The following is a 20,136-nucleotide window of genomic DNA, read 5'->3' as shown; positions in this document are numbered from 1 at the left end:
AGTTTCAGCAGCAAACCAGGAAAAAAAAAAAAGCAGCAGAAATGGCGCATTTGTTGAACACCTCTAATCACACTCTGCATGATGGCAATTAGGTGTTAACTTGTGCTGGTTCGTGCATTCTAGAAAAAACTGCCGTATTCAAACGATTGGAAGTTTACACAAATGTAAGTCGATCCCGCAAAAATCATATGGTGAAAAAAAAAAATAAGAAAAGGGGGATGGGCGAGAGCATACCTCATTAAAAAATTAGTTATTCACAATGTCTCCAAAGAAAATGAAATTGAAAGTGGTGTCAAGGCAGTGCAGCTGCACAGGAAAGCTAGCTTTTCTGTGATACGTAGAATCTTATTTAGAAAGGCTTTACACCCGAAACTAGCTTTAGATTCTAGGACGACCCCTCCAACTTTATAAATTTCAAATGAATACAAAATTGGTCGACCTACAATTATGTAAGTACGGTAGATGACAGCGCAAGGATAAGTGTCACGCAACGAATTGATCTCCTTCCTTCAGTGTAGCACACATCTGGTTTTTTTTTTTTTTTTTTTTCACTTAGACTGAAAAGAGCTTGATTGTTAACTGCAGAGAACCGTGGAGACACATCATAAATTTCCCACCATTGTGGCTAGGGTGCAGGGGGTGTGGGTTCGATTCCTTGCTCATATAGTGGTCACCCTTCATTTGTGATGGAGTGAAAAAAAACTGCCATGTACTTACGTTTAGTTGCAATGGGTGAAAAATTTTTGGTGTAAACCCACCGTCAGAAATCGTCAGAAATCGTGTAAACCCACATCAGAAATCAGACTGAACGCAATCTATGCACAGGTAATTGTCGTGACGTACTCTCTCCCCTTTTTTATGACACGTTACATACTGTTTCAGTGGTTGGCTGCATATGCATTCTAGCCTGCACTATCCACAAAGCAATGTATTTTACAGTGCGATCATTCAGAAAAGAAAATAGAGCTGGCTGTCAGTAGCAGCTCTTACATTTTTCTGGACACTTTAACTACAAAAAAATTGTGTCCTATAGCAAACACCAAGCAGCTCATGAAGTTATTCTGTGCTATGCTGGTTACTTCCAATACTCAAGGAGCTAATTCCCCAACCACACCATGTACTAACAGCTGCTGGCAGATCACTGTGTCAGATGAAGCAAACTTGCTTGTGTTTAGAACTTCAGTCAACACAAACAATTAAATCAAACCTTCAAGGAAAGTACAGGGATTGTTAATTGTTGTCTTTAGCTGTAGTGTAGTAATAAACACCTTACTTGAAGTGAAAGTCGACGAGTAATGACTCGTTTTGTTTGTGAGCTCCGAATACACGACCGCTGATTGAAGGCTGTGGGCACAGCTGATTTTTTGTCCACTTTAACATAATTTCAAATCACGTCATCATTGCTGTGCTGCAGTTAAAGGGGGCCCACTTTTTCAAGTAACGGTCAATTGGCTTTAAAGGATTTCGTTGCCTCGCGAATCGACTGTCGCAAAAATGTTGACAAACCACTGAGTATGAATGAAGTAAACGAGATTTGTTATGCGTCATCACTTATAGCCAAAAAGGGGAACGATATTTAGGTAACTTCAAGACTTAACTGTAATTTCCAGGCCACGTGTTGTGCTACAATGTTTGACTGGCTCGCATATTCTTAAGAGCCCCGGCTACCAATCGACACCGTTTTCTGACCATGCTGAGAAACAGTGGCAGGGCCCTTTTAAAGACGATTAATGTCCTCTATGCTTTTCCTCGCTTAACTATTGTCAGTTGGATTAATTTGGCTGTGTCCAAGCAAAAAAAAAAGAAACTAGCTCCTCAAAAAAAAAAAACTGCCCTTCTTTCGCTCGAGAAAAATAGTAGCAACATCCATGCACTTTTTATTTTTAAGGCCTACCAAGATTTCAATTATGTTTTTTTTTTTTCTGTTACAGCCAACATTTAGCGACTGCCATTGCACAGGAACCAACGAAACAATTGTGAATGGGTTCTGCTCTCTCGAATGCAACACCCTTACTTGGTACATTGTCATCTTCTCAGTTTTCGTACTCATACACTCAACGTCCGAAGTTGGGTCCATGCTGCTGACTCTTAGGTGAGAAAAAAATGAAAGCTGCATACTATTTTTTCATAGCCTGTGAACATAGTGAATGTAGAGAGATTTACAGTGGTTTTGAGGGCTTGTCCATCTCTTGATGCATTTGTCACAGTCACTGCCTCGGATGTCTCATGATTGGCTTGCTACAGCGCCTTCTTTTTCGCACTTTTAAAACATGCTCCGCACATTTTTTTTTTCTGCGCTAGCTATCAAAGGCCATATAAGTGAAATTTGGCGTAAGCCATAGTCAATATATATGCTATATGAGCGACCACCAAGCCAATCTTTGCAAGACTGCATGCAGGTTTGGCAATGGTAGAGTTTTCTTATTGTCAGCAATCAAGTGGCACTTCAGCTAACTGCTTGCGCACCTGCTGGCTGTCAATGGGATATGAGTTCAAGCACAGCACGTAGGAGACACTTTAGCTCCCCCAATCTCAAACGGCAATTCGACGAGCTGCACATTCTCGGTCATGCCTCACACCCAGTCATGGGCACGTTGCCAATAAAATGTAGCAGTGTTTCAGTTACAGCTACCTAAGCCAAAAAGTAACCCAGTTACAGTTACTGTGAAAAAGTAAAGTTGTTACTTTTCTGTTACTGTATAAAATAAGTAATTTATTATGCAACGCATGATCAATTTATGTAATAAAAACGCACTAAGCGGTACGGGTACTGCATCAGGGGTGATGACGACATTCATGGATCATTGCCGTCCATTCCCATGTGTTCTTCGAAGTGTATCAGACCCTGTTCAGAGAGATGGGACACGTTTTGCGAAACCCGAAGAACGCACACCTGCAGACGATCAGGGCGAGATCATCTACATTTACGATGCGGGGATGGCAAAGTGTTTTAATTACATCAGTGAAACAGGCAGGCAAGAATTAGTTGCTGTAATCAACCCTGTAACACATTCTGAGACGAAGGTTTTTTAACATTACTTGACCACGGCCGGTGTCAAGCAAGTGCGCGCCTCCAGACCGGTCGTTGCTTGACAGGCAATAACTTTGCCCTAAACAATGCGACGACACTGCCCCACGAAGGACAGCAAGGGGGTTGGGGGGACTTCTGGAAACGTGATTTTTGCCCCACAATGCTCTGGCTTTCAATAGCAATAGCGGCCCCCTACCGAATGTTTGCAAGAACATGCGTGTCAAATGAACGTCCGCTTACCTTTTCCTGTTTTTTTTTACTTGTAGCCAGTTTATACTTGGCACACGTCTGCTATTTTGTTAATAATTGTTGTGTGAAGTCGAAGTAGACCATTGGCAATCAATTACAAAAAGGTTTTCAAAAGCCGATTCAATAGTTCAAAGCCTTCTGGCTTTTTCAGCCGCTTTGTGTGGCTGTTTTTTCGCCACCTGTCAAACACGATAAGCTCGGGGCCTTGGACGAAAGAATACTCCACCGACACGTGCACAAAGAAGACAGTGTGAAGCTCAAGTTACAAAAAGGATATATGCCCCCTTCTCTCCCCCCCCCCCCCCAAATTGTCGTGAACTCGGCATGCTGTTCAGCTACAACATAATAGATTCACGACATGGAGTTTGCAAAAGATGGGACATGGTCTTTTGCATAGAAGATATATCCCTTTGCGGCTATTTCTCCTAAATGCTAGGGCAATGCTATTGTGGTAAGTAGGAAGGTAGAGAGGATATTGCAAAAAAGAAATTTAGGAAAATTGAAAAGCGTTTACCATCGGTCTTTAACGAGTGTTTCTGTTGTAGAATTTTCATAAAAGCATGAGTTACTCGAACGCTTTTTTTTTCGTTACAGTTAATGTGTAAAAAAGTAATAGTGTTACAGATACAAAATGTGGAAATATATGAGGGCACAAGGTAGCAGAAAAAGCACTTGACAGGAAAGACGCTCACTTACAACTGAATTTTTATTAGAAAACATTCATTGCACGAGAACACAAATGCGCAGGCACAACCAACTATCACTTCAAGGTTCCACCCCCCCTCTTCTCTCCCCCAAAAAAGGAGGTATACGTTTATCTACTTCAACAGCTCAAAAAAAGACACCTCTTTTTCACTTATTGCTACCGAAGGAACATATATTTCCACATTATGTTGTACCAACTGGCCCAGCATTCTACTTTATTGAATTACTGATACAAGTTACTCTAATAAGTAATAGTTACAGTTTCAAGTTACCGAAAAAGTAAGTGGTTACTGGTAATGCTTTACTAGTGATTAGTTACTACCCAAGACTGCTCACATCCAGCTAATGTTAAGGTGGATATGAGTCCCAAATTTTTTTTATCAAATTCTTCATTAATTGAAGTGGGACTTGCAAAGTTTATATTTGCGAACAGATTTCAAATATGCAATATTTTTTTTCTGTTTGGAGGGTGGGGAATGTTCACAAACCGAGACAGTGGCGAAATGTGGTCGAGCTGAATGCTATTACTTCACATGTTGCCGTGAGCGTTTTTGCTCGAAAAGCACCGCTTGCGCTTTCCTTCGATATTGGAAAATCGCTGCTAGCTTATGCAGAATCGGTTTATATTTGAAATGTTTTGCTATGGACTTCACGTTCTGTTAATTTACTACCGAATAGAAAGTGCCACGCTATAATGCGCCGCACATCTGTTAAGAAAGGCAGTTTTGACAAAAAGATATCATGTACTGAATAACAGTAGTCAATGTGCATTCATGAACAAATGAATGAACAAATAGTTGAATGAACAGATGAATGGATGGGTGATTGATTGATTCATTGGGTCACAGTGATAGCGTAATTGGAAACCTTCCCACAATAAAAAAATTCAGTGAAGGGCTTTTTCTCTACTCGTTATTGGAAATGATAGCTTTGAGTGCAGTTGTATGTGCCATTAGGATATAATTTGTTTTATGCATTGACTATTATTTGCAAGCTTGTTAATGTTCATTCCTTAACAATCTGATGCTCATAACTCAGAGATTAATTACTCAACATTCTTTAGGTGTGTAGAATCACATGACAAGGCCCTTGCATTGGGATTGATCCAGTTTGCCATTGGACTGTTTGGTAAGTTGCTGTCGTAAGATTTATCAGCAGCTTTTTCTCTGCCTGCCAGCTCTGAGCAAGCCCACCGTGATAGCTTAGTGGAGACGATGTTCCGCTGCTTAGCTTGCGGTCTTTTGTGTTCAGCTCCCGAACTTTGACACTGCGTTTAAGTGAGGGTTAATTGTGAAAGTGCTCATATATTTAGCCTGTTCTGTCTCTGTGAAAGTAATTGGACTCATTGCTTTGAGCAAGTGCAGTTAATTTTGAAGCAAATATTTTTTTACCTTCAGCTTGAATGTCTTTTGTGGAAGGCATAACTTTACTTTGGCTCAGCAACAAGGCACTCCATGTATACCATCTGTGGTGCACGGCTGCTTTAAAAATCGCGTTTCCGAGAAATGTCAACTATTTTGTCTTCGCAGCAAGTAAATAAAATTTTCCGTAGTTTATTTTAGCCCAGTAACGCTGCGGAACGGTCTCCAACGAAGTTGCAATCAATATTTATGCATAATCTCGGTTATAAATTGCAGTTGTTAGCTGGTAAATAAGGTAAATTATATATAATAAAATTTATTTTGCAATAATATTTAAATTTTACCAATTAATTTTTTTCATTGTTCGTCTGAAACAATATATTTTTTTCGTTTTCTTGTACGCTCAAGAACAAATTAAAAGACGTTTCAAATAAACTGACCTGGAGTTACCTTTTTGGGTCTGAGGATGTTAAGTTGAGCTGTGCATGCAAGGATCCCAGGTGCTCAAAATTATCTGGAGTGCCCTATTACGGGCTACTTCGTAACAATATCTTGGCTTCATTACTATGGCTTGCTTCATAATGATATCTTGGTTTCCTCACTTGAAGCAATGGAACTGAATTTTAACTCACTAATGTGCACATTCTGCAGGGAATGTGCCTTGTCCTATAATCTACGGCGCAGTCGTCGACTCTGCCTGCCTCTTCTGGGAGGACAACTGCGGGGAGCCTGGGGCATGCCGCGTCTACGACCCGGCCAAGTTTCGTATGGTGTTCCACGGTGTCACTGCTGTCATCATGTTTGTCGCGTTCCTTGTGGATGCTGTCGTTTGGTACAAGGCCAGCTCCATCCACATCCACGAAGAGGAAGAGGCCAAAGACGTCGCCGTTGTGGCGGCAGCAAACGACGTGGCTTCCTCGTCTCCGCAAGTCCCAACGGCGCACGCTGAAACCGAGTCGTGTGTGTGAAGGATGCGCTTGCCTCTGTTGCCACGAGAATTTGGCGCTTTTGCGTCTGTACAGGTGATGCCGCGGTTATGCTGAGCCTCCAACTCTTCCATCTTGTTTTTGCTTCCTCCTGTTCCGGTGGAAACAGTTTCGAGCAGCGCTCGCGAAGTATCTCCAGATCCTTGGCGCAGCAATGGTTCGGTCTCCGCTGCTCTGCTAGGGCCATCGGTTGAAAAAAGCGCTGTGGCCATCCAAATGCCTTGCTGTGGCAAATGTGGCAGCCTGAAACCACGTATTTCGCCTGGGGACAAGAAACAATGTGCATCCAAAGTGCCAGTCTTGCCTAGTGCTGTAAATGTAAGTGACCCCACCCCGCCTTTACGTGGTTCGCGTCCTTCTTAGTTTGGCAGTGTCAGTTTCACGAACTCTACGTGCAAGTTGTCTGTTAGCAAGGCTGACCGTGCAAGTGACTGCTTCATGACAGAGGTGCAGTTGCCGCACAAAATTGGTAAGGCGTGTAACTCTAGACAATTTGCTGCACGCACAATTGCAACCTCTTTTGAAAGACCGCGAAGTTTCATCACTCCTTGAACGAACGCAGGGCTGTTCCCGCTACAGACTTTGACACAACTTGTTGTTCTGGCTTGGGAAGAGAAGAGGAGGACTCATGTTGTTTAATGTTGCTGGACGATCGAGTGTGCATTTGTTTTGTACAGGAACAACTCAACTCTTCTTGTGTGGTTCACATCGTGTGTTTGCTTCCGCAGCTGCGGGAGTTCTTGTTGCTGGAGTGTACCGAGAAAGGCAGCTCTGCGAATGTGCGCCATGGCCTTTGTTGTTTTCGAGATCGCTGTTAACCTTCATTTTTTTTTAATCCTAAAGTTGTTGATATGCTGAGTTAGTTACTGGAGCGAAAGAGAAAGAAAGCAAGCAGAGTGAAAATGGTTTTACTTTAGTATATATTGAATCACTTGGAGGTGAGTGTTGATTATTAAGCCGAGCGCTGGACTGTCGTCTTTGCACGCTGTTGGAGAAAGAAAATGCACAACTATATGGGAGAGCTTTGTTCCCTGATCTTTTTCTCCCCCCCTCTATTTGTGCATATTGCATCCCCTTCCCTCAATTACGACTTTAGTAATATATGAGACCTGTTGGACAAAGTAGTGTTCCTTTTTCTTTTGGGTGAAATCCATCCGAACTGTGTGGTGCAGTGCTGTTGATCAGATGGGGACAAGTTTGTAACCCATCACAGGCTCCATCATTTGGAGCTTGTATTGGTTTATTAGCGTACGTAACATGGCGCGCAAACTCCTCCGTGTTTCCGATGCCTCTTTAAAAATTTTGTGTGAAATCTTGTTACTGTTGTAACCGTGAGCTTAGATTATTGACTGAAGTTGTAAGCTATGCTTTTTTATAGGCATAATTTGCACATGATGAAACATGGCACATGGAAACCATATGACAGATTTTATTGTTAAGCTCTGAAACTCACTGAATGAGCATGTTACCATTCGCCTACGTTATGTCTAAAATTCTACACTTACCTCTCAATGCTTGCATGCACTCTACAAATTTAATGTGTTAGTAATTAATTTCCCCTAGGTAAAACTCTTCCTACTGAAGACAGGTGTTGAATTCACTTAAGCCTTAATTCTGCTTCCAGTGAAGAAATAACACTAGGGGCACCTGTTTTTAGCTGTTTGTAAACAATGTCCCAGTGCGTTTCTGGTGCCACTAGGAGCTGGTGCAGTCTTTTTTATCATATATTACATTTTTTATACCGCTGCACTCCTGGACAATGCATTAACTTATCGAAAGCATTAGCAGTTGACCAGTAATTGTAACTGGTAAATCGATCATGTGATTGGAGAGGGCAAGTTCGCGGAATGGTTACAGTTGTGTTGGTGTAGCTTATTTTCTCATCAGCCATGCTTCCTACGCACTCGATATGTTTGCTTTGAGGCACACTTTTGTAAAATACAATACGGTTCTCCATTATTGAAAACACTCATAATTTAACGAACAATCACCACAGGATAACAACATGCAAGCATTACAGCTAGTCCTCACCTTGTGGCTGTTAGCATTGATGCGTTTTATTTTTTTTTTCTCACTACGAAAGCGTGTTCAAGTTAGTATGTAGTTTTCAATGCTAGCTAGGTGTTCCTTTCAAGCATGTACTGCACTGTACAACTCGGCATATGCTTTGCTTGTCTAATGATGCTGTTTCTTGAATAATGCAAAATGATGTGTCATCCTCAGCCTATGCTTCAAGTGATATGCTACCACCAAAAAACTATTTCCAAGTCGTATTCTGGCTTGAGTCAGTCACTCTGGCGTAATGGCCAGAGTTGCTATTTAGTGATGGTTAGCATTTATTAGCAACTTTATAGCAGTGAAAAATTACCGTACTTGATTGCTGTACTGATTCCACCTGGTGCTGAAACCCAACTCCGCCACTGCTATACTTGACTGTTGTTATCAATCGTACATCACACCCACAGCCCTTGCTGGATCAAGATTATCACTATCCCGGTAAATGAAAATTGTGTACAGTAGAATCTTGATATAGCGAAGTAGTACATAACAATGTAAGAAGACATTGAAAAGTTTTATCTGGACCAATGCGGCCTATATGTCCAACATATTGAAGATAATGTAATGTTGGATACAGTTGTGTTATAACGAGATTCTACAATGCGCTCCAGCAGCATACACCGTTTCAATTGCAGCATTTAAAACGGAATCAGATTCTGTCTCTCTCTTCTGTGCTGCGAGTTACAATTGTACACACACAACTATATGCACACGTAACTATACGCACACATAACTGTACACACATGTGGGCTTACGTATGGGTGATGTCAGTTTCTTGGTATTGCCCCCCTGTTTGCCCATTGTCAATGCGCACATGTATGGATATTGATGTGTGGAACTTTACCGCTGCTCAGCGTGCTTCGTCGTGAGCATTCCCTCTGCACAAGAAGTCTACAGAAGAAAAAAAAAATGGTGCTGTCGATGAATTATTTTAACAAATCAAAAAATGATCGCTTTTGTAAATATGTATGTGTGTCTGTAAATGTGTATGTATGCATGAGTGTTAGTTGTTGCTGGCGATGTGTTACAGAGAGTTTTATAACATGTGGTGTAAGAGATGTCTACACAAGAAAGAAATTGAGCATTCTTTTTTGGCAAGCCTGTTGAACATTTTTCACCAAAGAAACGCGTGCTTACAAAATATGAATCGTGCCACGCGCTGTGAACAGCGGAAAAAAATTTTTTTCTTCAGTTCTGCTGATAGAATGCTTCTTTTAGGTACGTTTTTTATAGTATTTAACCTACTTTTACCATACAAAACTGCATCGTCACATCTGTCCTACAGAAGATGCACTTGGAATTCAACGTACAGTTTTACAAGCTGTTTGCTTTTTTTTTTTTTGTGACAAAGCACTTGCTTCATTATCATGCTTAGTAGAGCAAGTTTCACTGCCCTACAGCTAGTAAAAATTTAATGCATGTAACGTGGGACATTAAAAAAATATCAAGAATTGGGCTGAACAGTCAGTGCTGTGCAGTGTTCACATGGAAGCGGTTTTAACACGACAGAAAGCAATGCTTATCGTATTCTAAATGCCCGATCTTGGTGCCTGCTTAATGCATGCCTTCAAGCATTCTGATTTGTGATGTTTTCACTTTTGTTTATATTTTCTATTATATGCAGATGTGTGTTAGGCACATTGTATTCATCTCTAATTACTGTGAACTTGACTGCGAGGCTGTTGTGAGCCTCTCTTCAAGGAAACCTTATTTTTGTAAAAAAAAAAACAGAATATGGAACAAACGGGCTAAGGGATAAGGTAGTCATATGAACTAACGAGAAATTTCTGCAAGAAGCATCAATATTAGAAAGAAGCATCAATGTTAGAAAGTAGAAATGGAATCGAGAGTTAAACGACTGTTCTACTTTCCATGAAAGAAGAGTTTGTGAAGCTTAGCAAAAAAATATAGTCTTATTGTTCATTCAGGTGACAAGTGTCATATTGCTTTGTTTATACACACCATTTCTTTTTAACGCTCATAGTGCTGTATACGACAATTAGCATTGACGTGTTTTAGGAGTTTTCAACATGGTTATTCTGATGTAGTCGTTTTTCAGCATGTTGGTTATCGTTTTCTTTTTCCTTTCGTTCTGCAGCATTGGCTCTTTATACCAAATATACTCTAAATTTCTTGATGATAAATTGTTAAATCGATCATTTTTGCCAAAAAATGTGAACACAAAAATAAAACGCACCATATTGACTTTTATTGCCACCTATCTGTGTCTTTTGTTGGCAGTTGATCATTAAAAAGCTGTTTGATACCATAAGTGATGGCAATTTTTTTCAAGTACCTGCCTACACACACACACACACACACACACACACACACACACACACACACACACACACACACACACACACACACACACACACACACACACACACACCACACACACACACACACACACACACACACACACACACACACACACACACACACACACACACACACACACACACACACACACACACACACACACTAACAAAAACCTCATATATACTATGTTCATTACAATCATATATCCAACCTTATGGATGACACTGACTATCACATGGCGAGGAATTACAAATTTTTGTGTATCCATTAGCTCCTGAAATGTGTTTTCTTGTTCCAAACAAGACAGGTTCAAGGTATGTTGAAGCTGCAAGTGATGTGAAGGCATTGAAGAAACGATGTCGCTAGATCCAATGCCTTATGAAATGTTGGCTCAGCCGATATCGTGCGTGTAATGATTTCTCATCACCGTGGAACCTATATGTTGTTGAAACACCAACAAAATTTTCTCAAATATTACGATTGATTGATATGTGGGGTTTAACGTCCCAAAACCACCATATGATTATGAGAGACGCCGTAGTGGAGAACTCCGGAAATTTCGACCACCTGGGGTTCTTTAAAGTGCACCCAAATCTGAGCACACCTTAAATATTACGCTGGATAGAATTATTCCTTGTGTGACCTTGTGTCGTGTGTTTATGAAAATGTAAGAAACTAAGTATCAAGCTTCACACCTGGAACTGCAAGCTGATAATACGTAAAGTGCGCTATACTCAAGCACAAAAGACACATGAAAGGAACACGCACAGGATGGGCGCAAATTAACAAAATTCAAAGCTCGACACTTAACGCGCTGCTCATACCCAAAGGACACGTGAAACATACGCGCAGTTATACACGCACCACGAGTGTGAACTAATTAGTGTCAGAATTTCGACTTGTGTGTGACCAGCGGGCTCCTTTCGCAAATGGGGTCTGCGCAGCGAGTGAAGTGACCTTGAACGAGTGAAGTGTCACTTGAACGCAATCTTTCCGGGGAAAGCACACCATGTACAAACTGCTCCCATCAAAAGATAAGCGGCCGCGCGCGTTGACTACGCCCAGTAGTGCAAAGTACGCGTTCACAGTGCGTAGTGCAAAGTACGCATTCACAACGAACCGAGCGCGCCCTTCGCACCATCTCCCTGGTATATGCAGAGAACACACTGATATTCTGAGATCGGCGTACCGCCAGCGGTAGATGGCGTGTGTTGTTATAGGCTTAATAGCTCGCCTTTACTATAATGAAAAACGCGGTTTAGTGGTTGAGTGGTTAACGCTGCGGAGAGTTCGCCGCTTCCACTCCACGCATTGCAAAATATTTTTCTGAATTATTGTTTTGTGGACCTGTATATGCGTGGGTGACAAAGCGCGAGTCTGAACACCCATTCGTCGTCGTGGCCTCTCCTAAAGACTATAGCGGAGATACTTCGGAGCTTACAAGGTTCTCCGATGCATCATTGAGATTAATTACGAGGTTGTTCCCGACGGCCCTCAGTGTTCAAAGCGCCAAAGACATTCGCCAGAAATTGTTCACGTACTTCGAATGAAACCATATCTTCAATGAATATATAGTTTTTTTTTTCTGCTTTATGAGCCGTGTTATGACCGTCGTCAGTAGGCGCCATGCCGTCGCTGAGATACGTAGCTGGGCAGCGCTCCCACGCCTGGAACCCCAGTTCTCTCGGAACCAGCGTCCAGCGGCAGGGAGCGACAAAGGGATTTGAAGACGGTCCGTGAGCCTAAACTTCTACAAACGATTCCTCCGGGCCGGCTTGTTTAGTGAGACGGCGAAGCAGACCAACCGCACAGGTCGTGTCTCCGCGATTCAAGTGTCTACTCCTTGGCTGCCCTTTCTGGGAAAGGCGGAAGAAGCAACTGATCGGCCAAATTGTTCCGGGAAGGAACCCCGGAAAAAAGCATTGCATCATCATCAAAGCATTGCGTCAAGAGGGTCAATAACTATTTGGCGGACCATGTGCTACTGAATTATGCCCTGTTGGTGGTGCCTTGTGGGTGTGTGATTGACGTTCCAATCAAGGAGGAGGAGCCCGACAGGGTTGAAAACGACGCTGCAGAATGCAGGACGTCGCTCTGAACTGTGCAACGGTTCAACCACCACGCTCGTGGTTTGTTAAACTCTCAACCTCTGTATGCCGTAAATAAGTGTAAATGGTGCCATAAACCTGTTTGTTTTTCGTATCCCCATCTTGTCAGCGTTCGTTTCCTCAACCCGAAGCTACACCACGCTACTACAAAAGACCAGGCAGACCCCGGTCCGCAACAACTGGTGATCAGCGCTGGGATTCGGAGCGACTACGGGTGAACAGCGCCGAGAGCCGCAACAACGGGTCCTCAGTGCTGGGATCCGCAACAGCCGGCATCATCGGGAAGATGTTTTTGTTTGTTTTGAAGAAGGGAATAATGCTTCGTGTATGTGCCACTGGCGAAGACAAAGAAGTCACTGGCACATTCGCGGGGCATTATTCCCTCCCCCCATAGATATATATATATAGACTGTCGTGGTCCAGATACCATGTGTTTATTTTAATGCACGCGCACTTCCTCTTCGTCGGCTTCTCCTAGAATCACCTTGTTAATGCGTCACACTTCCCCCTCCCCTCGAGAAATTCTCAGTTCAGAAGGTTCAAAATACACCGCAGTTTGCTAACATGCACAATGTCAGAGTTTCTACGTAAAGGTAGCACGGAGCGGTTGATCTCATAGTTCACTGTTGAGACCTTGCGTAGAATCTTGTAGGGTCCTTCCATCACGGAAGTCAGTTTGCCGTTGTTGGGATGCCATGGTGTCTCATAAAGGACAAAGTCACAGACTTGGAACTCAATCGGAAGAAATTTTCTATCATAAATGACTTTGTTCTTATTGCGGTAGGCGATAGAACTTGTAACTGCAGTTTTTCGCGCTTCTTCGACAGTTTCTTCTCGTTGTTCCAGTACAGTAGGATAAGATGGAATTCCATACATCAGGAAGGAAGGTGCATAGCTGGTCACTTCGAGGGTGTTCTGTTGTATTCGTCAATTACCTCCGGAAGCAGCTTAGTCCAAGACTTGTGTGGTTCGTCATTGATCTTACATTTAAGTCTCGTTACGATAGTCTGGTTTGTCCGCTCGTTCATGCCATTGCATTGCGGATGATGAGATGAGGTTAATAGTTGGTATATACGATTATGTTTTAAAAACTGCTTGAATTTTCCTGTATAAATCCTGTTCCACGATCTGAAAGGAGCTTCCGTGGTTTTCCAGAAGAAAAAATTGTTTTTAAGCATGAAATGTAGGCGTCGCTGTTCTCACTTTTATGAGCAAACGCCCATTCGTAGCGAGTCGCATGATCAATAGCCAAGTGTATAAACCTTTTTGACGAGCCATATCCAGAAGATCCTCCAATGGTGTCTATTGCAAAGAGGTCGAAGGGCTCTTCAGCTGGAGGCAATGATTCAAGCGTTCCAAACTTTTTTGTTTTCGTCTTCTTGCATCTCTGGCATGTATCACAATGGCGAATGTAAGTGGAAACATCGGTTACCATATGCGACCAATAATATTGCGGAGACAGGATTGATAGCGTCTTCTTCACTCCGACATGCCCGAAATGTTGATGTGCATTCTTCAGAATGGTTAAGCGTAGTTCATGGGGCACGTATATTTTCCGTAGTCCTTTTCTTTTAACGATGATGATGTTATTTTCCAATGAGTGCGTTCCTTTTGGACGCTCATTGTTGCATCGCTGAAGGTCGTCGTGTGATAGAAGATTAACTATTGGGGCTCTGGAGAGCGCATCTGCTTTGACATTACTTGCGCCCTTTTGATGTTTGATGTTCACATCATACAATGACAGTTTCAAAGATCGCCTGATGAGACGACCTTGAGGATTCTTAACATTCTTCAGCCACTGGAGTGCAGAGTGATCTGTTACAACAGTGAATGACTTTCCATGCAGGTAGCAATGCCATTTATCAATGGCATCTACAATGGCAAGACATTCTCTTTCTGTAATAGCATAGTTCACCTCGTGCTTAAGTAGTTTGTGGGAATAGTAAGCAACAGGATGTTCTTTGCCTTTGTCATCAGCTTGTTTCAGCACTGCACCGATGCCTTCGCCAGATGCGTCACAGTACACAGTACATGATCTCGAAGGGTCGTATATGCGAAGCACCGGTTTTTCAGTTATACACTCCTTCAGTTCACGAAAGGCTTGCTCGCATGCTTCTGTCCACACCCACTTGCTGCCTTTGTGGAGTAGTTTTGTGAGTGGAAGAGCGATATCGCTGAAGTGGTGGATGTACTGACATTAGGTGTTTACAGTGCCCAGAAAACGCTGGAGCTCTTTTTCTCGTTTTGGTGTTGGAAATTTGAGTATGGCAGCCACATTACTTTGCTTAGGTGTCACTGTTCCTTGTGAAATTTTGTGGCCCAGGTATTCAATGCTGCAGCGTGCAAATTGGCACTTTTTTCGTTTGAGTTTTACGTTCTCGGTTTGAGAGCTTTCAATAGCGCCTCAAGGTGTCGTATATGATATGATAATTAAATGTCTCTGAGTATACGACCACATCGTCAAAGTAATTAATAACATTGGTGAGCTGATGTTTCGCTATTATTGATTTCATGGCTCTTTCAAATGTAGCTGGAGCGTTCTTCAACCCAAACGGCATTACCAACCACTCAAAATGACCATCAGGTGTGACAAATGCAGTTTTCTGAACATCGTCAGGATGCATTTGGACATGCCAGTATCCCGACGTTACGTTGAACATAGTGAAAAACTCCGCCTTTCCCAAGTGGTCAAGAATATCATCTATACGTGGAATTGGTTGAAAGTCGGGTACCGTTATGGCATTGAGTTTCCGGTAGTCAATACATAGACGAGTGCGTCCTTCACCTTTCTTTTCTGCTAAAATGACAGGTGCGGCGTAGGGCGATAATGAAGGCCTCACAACACCTTGCTTGAGGAGAGCATTAACTTGTTTGTTGATCTCCACTTTGTCTGCCAGTGAACATTGGTATGGTGCTCGACGAATAGGGACAGCATTTGTAAGTGCGATCCTATGTTTCTCAGTGATGATGCACCCAATATCTGTCTGAGATTTCGAAAATATCTCATCATACTTGCTTAAAAGAGTCGAGCACCACAGACTCATGCTCTGATAAGTTTTCTGAAGTCAGGGTTCGCATCAGCGGGGCTTGAATGGTTTTCTTTTCATTGTGACGCGGAATGTTCATATTCTCACGTGCTTGTGTCACTGACTTGCTTTCCAGATTTACAGAAAGATTGAAGTATGAAGCGCTGTCTAGGCCAAGAATTAATTGCGTTCTCATGCCTCGCAGCACATTTGCATAAACTTTCTTTATGACGTTTCCAATTTGTAACTGAATGTTTACGCGACCCAAAGTTCGAATGCTTGATGCAACTTGCTGGACCACGATGCTGGAGTGTCTCATCAACTGAAGTTTTAGCTGTTTGTACACATCCTCGCTGATACAAGTAATTGTTGCTCCTGTATCGAGAATCGCGTTTACTGGCTTTCCGTTGATAAGAGCACTGAAGTGTATTAATGAAACTCTGGGTCGCTCTCCTCGTTTCCCCGTTCAGTATCAATAGTGGACATATTGCCGCGGCGCGGACATTCGTTGTGCCAGTGAAACTGTCGTGGGAAACCAGCAGCTGAGCAGTATCTACATTCGTTTTGCGGGGCACGCGGTTGAGGAGTTATTGTCGGTTGCTGCGATCTGCTGAAGAGACGTGGAGCTCTTTATGCGATACTAGCGTTACGAGTAAAGGAAACTCCTCTGACCCGTTTTAAAGATGTCTCGACCCGTTGAGCAGCGGTGAGCCACTCTAATGACGAGTTGAAAGACAGTCCGGCGAGCGCCAGTTCCACATCGGGAGGAACACCATCAGTCAGTCCAGAAATTATGTGGCACTCTTTCAGGTCAGCCAAGGAACCCAGTCGCTTTCTTTCGTCGTAGTAGTCCTTGATGGTCTGCCCTCCTTTCAGTCGATAGTGAATGAAGAGACGGAAGGCATCTCCGTCAGTCGTAGCAAAGCGGGCTTGAATGTCACGCTTGATATCGTCCTAAGTTGTCTCGCCGTTGCCGAAAATCTCTGTCAGGTACCACTTGAACGCTTCCCCTTCAATGTATTCGTTGAAGTGACTGACCCGATCGCGGTGAGTCCATGATGCCTCGGCTGCCTCCATGCCGAAAAGAAGAAGCCACTTGTCGATGAGGACGTCTTCTGGTGTTCCCTTGAACTTCTGTATGTTGAGCAGAGGCTTTGGCTTAGCCATGGCACGTTGATGAGGTCGATCCTGTCGACTCGTGTGACGCTATGAAATGGAGACACGTCGTGGTCCAGATGCCATGTGTTTATTCTAATGCACGCGCACTTCCCCAGAAGGATTCTCCTAAAATCACCTAGTTAATGCGTCATTATTCCCTCCATATATATATATATATAACATCGACGGCAAAAACCAGCCGAGAGTGTCATATAATGGGTATCGCAATAAAAGATTCCGGTGGCGAAAATTCTTTAAAGCTACATATTGAAAGGCGATGCGAAACTGGCCATGATAGGAACATTGTGAAGTCAACATCGTACAGGTTCCATGTGAACTGTATGCGGAAGGCGCCATGTGAAGCGGCTTCCATCACACTTTTATGGAGAGCGTGAATGCAGATCATCACGGCTACGGCGAAAGTTTGTTTGGGTTCCCAAATTTCCATCGCAATACAAACAAGGAAATTAGATCGGATGTCAACTGGGGCAGAACATAGGCACGCGTATGGTAGTGAAGGGTTTGGGCTGCCACCCCTAATTCTCCAAGTGGGAGGGGCCAAAGCCTATAGCCCATCTCGTTACTCGGTCGGAACTGTCCCGTCATTGTTTGAATAGGGGGATGCATCTCCTTTGAACGCCATGGCGATATCCGACCCCATCCTCATTGCACTCTGTATAACTTGTCATGTTAGTCGCGCGACCAGCACACACGTGATCTGGTGAGATAACGAGCGCATCGGCGATTTCGAATTGTGAAGGCGATGCATTAAGGCATCATGCCGTCTACACCAATGTCGTCCGATGGACACCAAAACATTTTTTTTTTTTGCCAGACTGAATCCACCTGCTTCCTTTACGGCATCACTACAACAACGCCCTGTAGGTATATACTCAAGTATGCAAATTCAAAGGGATGCTGTTGTAGCGAAGCGTGCATATGTAATGAGAATAAATACAATCGGCAGCCCCGCCGCGGTGGTCTAGTGGCTAAGGTACTCGGCTGCTGACCCGCAGGGCGCGGGTTCGAATCCCGGCTGCGGCGGCTGCATTTCCGATGGAGGCGGAAATGTTGTAGGCCCGTGTGCTCAGATTTGGGTGCACGTTAAAGAACCCCAGGTGGTCGAAATTTCCTGAGCCCTCTACTACGGCGTCTCTCATAATCATATAGTGGTTTTGGGACGTTAAACCCCACGTATCTATCAATACAATCGGCAGGCACGAGGTACGCGTAATGATTTGCAAAAAAAAAAAGAATTACGGTATTGTAAACACGGTGCGACAGTACAAATGCGATTTATTTTATGCTCCTACTCTGGTGGCTAGTTACCCTAACTATACGTGCGCGTTGCAGCATGTCAGCGCGTGGCGTGCCGATCGCGACTTTTCCTTATGGAGGGAGGGCGCGTAGCTTCTTATACTCACGCGTCAGTAGCTAGTTATACAATAATTACGTCAACAACAGGGAAGGGACACAAACGACCGACGTGGACAGGCGCTGTGGATTGAGAGGATAGATATGAACACAAGCAACGGGGTCTAACGAACTAGAAACGAACTGAAGTAGTGTGTGTGACCACGAAACTACATTGAATCCCACTACCTTATTCCTTCCGCGTTGTTTACGTATAATTATGGAATGCCGATTAGCTACAGGCACGCGCCCTGCTTAATTATACGAGCTTAATTACAATTACAGAAAAATTAACCAGTGCCATTTGCAAGAGCGATTCTTCTGCAGAAACGAAAGAAAAAGAGGGGAGTGGGGGCACATATAGCCCCCGTGTTCTAGAACGTACCTTCACTCAACGCTTCACCTTCACTTGAGAAAGCCGATGGGTACGCCGTCTCTAGACACGGCAAATCACTGCATGTGAGTGATAATCTGCTGCGATTATTGAGTAGCGCAGCGTCATTTTGAGCTGAGCTGTGGCGCAGTGCTGAACTCTGTCAAGGGAAGGGTGAAAGTCGAGTCGAGGAGCATTTGTGAATACGGACGTAGATCTCGCCTCACGTTTTTTTTTTTTTTTTGACGACTTGGCGAGAGAGATAAGAGAACGACGAGATAAGCAATGTCGAGAACAAACAGATGCGTGGTTCTCTTTCGCGAAGCTTAAATCGTGAGAGGCGGGCACGCCTTGGACCGGTGCATGGCCGTACCGGAGGGACAGTGCCAAGCCTCGTGAAACGCGGCGTGATTGGAAAGCGTGACGTCGACCCGATGTCGCGTCGGCATGAGCTTGTAGCGGCGCAGTCGCTTCTGCAGCTGCGGCGAGTCACACAGCGTCATGGCCCAGTGCACGAAGAACAGCTGGCTCTCCAAGTACTTGCGCTGGTCCGCGAATCGCACCGAAGGCATGGGCGACACGCGCGCGGACAGCGCGAGCAGCGCCGACGGCTGAACCATCTCGCGCAGCTGGTCCGGCATGTGGGCGTCGTAAGGCGAGACGCCGAAGCGACGCGCCAGGCAACGCAGCTGGAGCATCGTGACGCGCAAGAGCTCTTGCGGCTCGCCGGGCAACGCGGCGCGGAGGAGGACCTCGACCAGAGGCGCGGCCGCCTGAACGTCGCCCAAGGGTCGCTCTTCGAGCACGGTCGACAGGGCGGGCGACACGTACACCAAGTTGGGCTCAGCGAAGTAGTCGGCTCGCATCGAGAAAGGATCGACTTGGTGTCTGGAGTCGAGGCCGTCGTCGGGGCTCGCAGCCAGCCAGAAAGCGTTGGATCTCGCAGACTGCACCCGGAGCAGCGTTTCCAAGATGCCTCCGCTGGTGCGATCGGGGATGGGACCCGGAAGGCAGTGTTGTTCTCGCTGCGAGCTCGTGTTCCCGCCGAGCACAAGGCGTGTCTGGAGCAGTACGCTCGCCCGCCGCAGACCAGAACCCTTCTCGCGCCAGCGCAGTGTCTCCACCACAGCCGCGGTGGCGCGTTGCGCGGCTTCGAAGAGCGCGTGGGCGCGGCCTCCTTCTGAAGGTGGCTGGTACTGGCCCTGTCCGGGCTGCAGTCCGGCGAAGAAGCGAAACGCGAACGGGTGCAGGTGGGCGAGCAGCCGCAAACAGCCGACGAGTCGCGGAGACCCCACGTCTGCCCACGGCGCTAGCGGAAGCAAGAAGTTCGCCTCGGCCGGCAGTAG

At 44.5% G+C, this 20,136-nt stretch overlaps 1 protein-coding gene across 6 annotated transcripts in view; it reads left to right on the top strand.

The window, feature by feature from the left end:
• Positions 1-6,729, top strand: part of LOC119173868 (solute carrier organic anion transporter family member 74D) — a 159,389-nt gene extending 152,660 nt beyond the window's left edge. For all 6 annotated transcript variants that reach the window (XM_037424651.2, XM_075895459.1, XM_075895462.1 and 3 more), the window contains 3 exons: positions 1,932-2,092; positions 5,049-5,113; positions 5,998-6,729. In XM_037424651.2, the coding sequence (XP_037280548.2) occupies positions 1,932-2,092; positions 5,049-5,113; positions 5,998-6,314 (543 nt within the window). In that variant the 3' untranslated portion in view covers positions 6,315-6,729. The remainder of the gene's footprint in view (positions 1-1,931; positions 2,093-5,048; positions 5,114-5,997) is intronic.
• The last annotated feature ends 13,407 nt before the right edge of the window (positions 6,730-20,136 follow it).

The sequence above is a fragment of the Rhipicephalus microplus genome, chromosome 5 (assembly GCF_043290135.1).
Source record: "Rhipicephalus microplus isolate Deutch F79 chromosome 5, USDA_Rmic, whole genome shotgun sequence".
Classification (NCBI taxonomy): domain Eukaryota; kingdom Metazoa; phylum Arthropoda; class Arachnida; order Ixodida; family Ixodidae; genus Rhipicephalus; species Rhipicephalus microplus.
The sequence above is the reverse complement of the archived record's forward strand: the minus strand, read 5'-3'. Positions and strand labels throughout refer to the sequence as shown.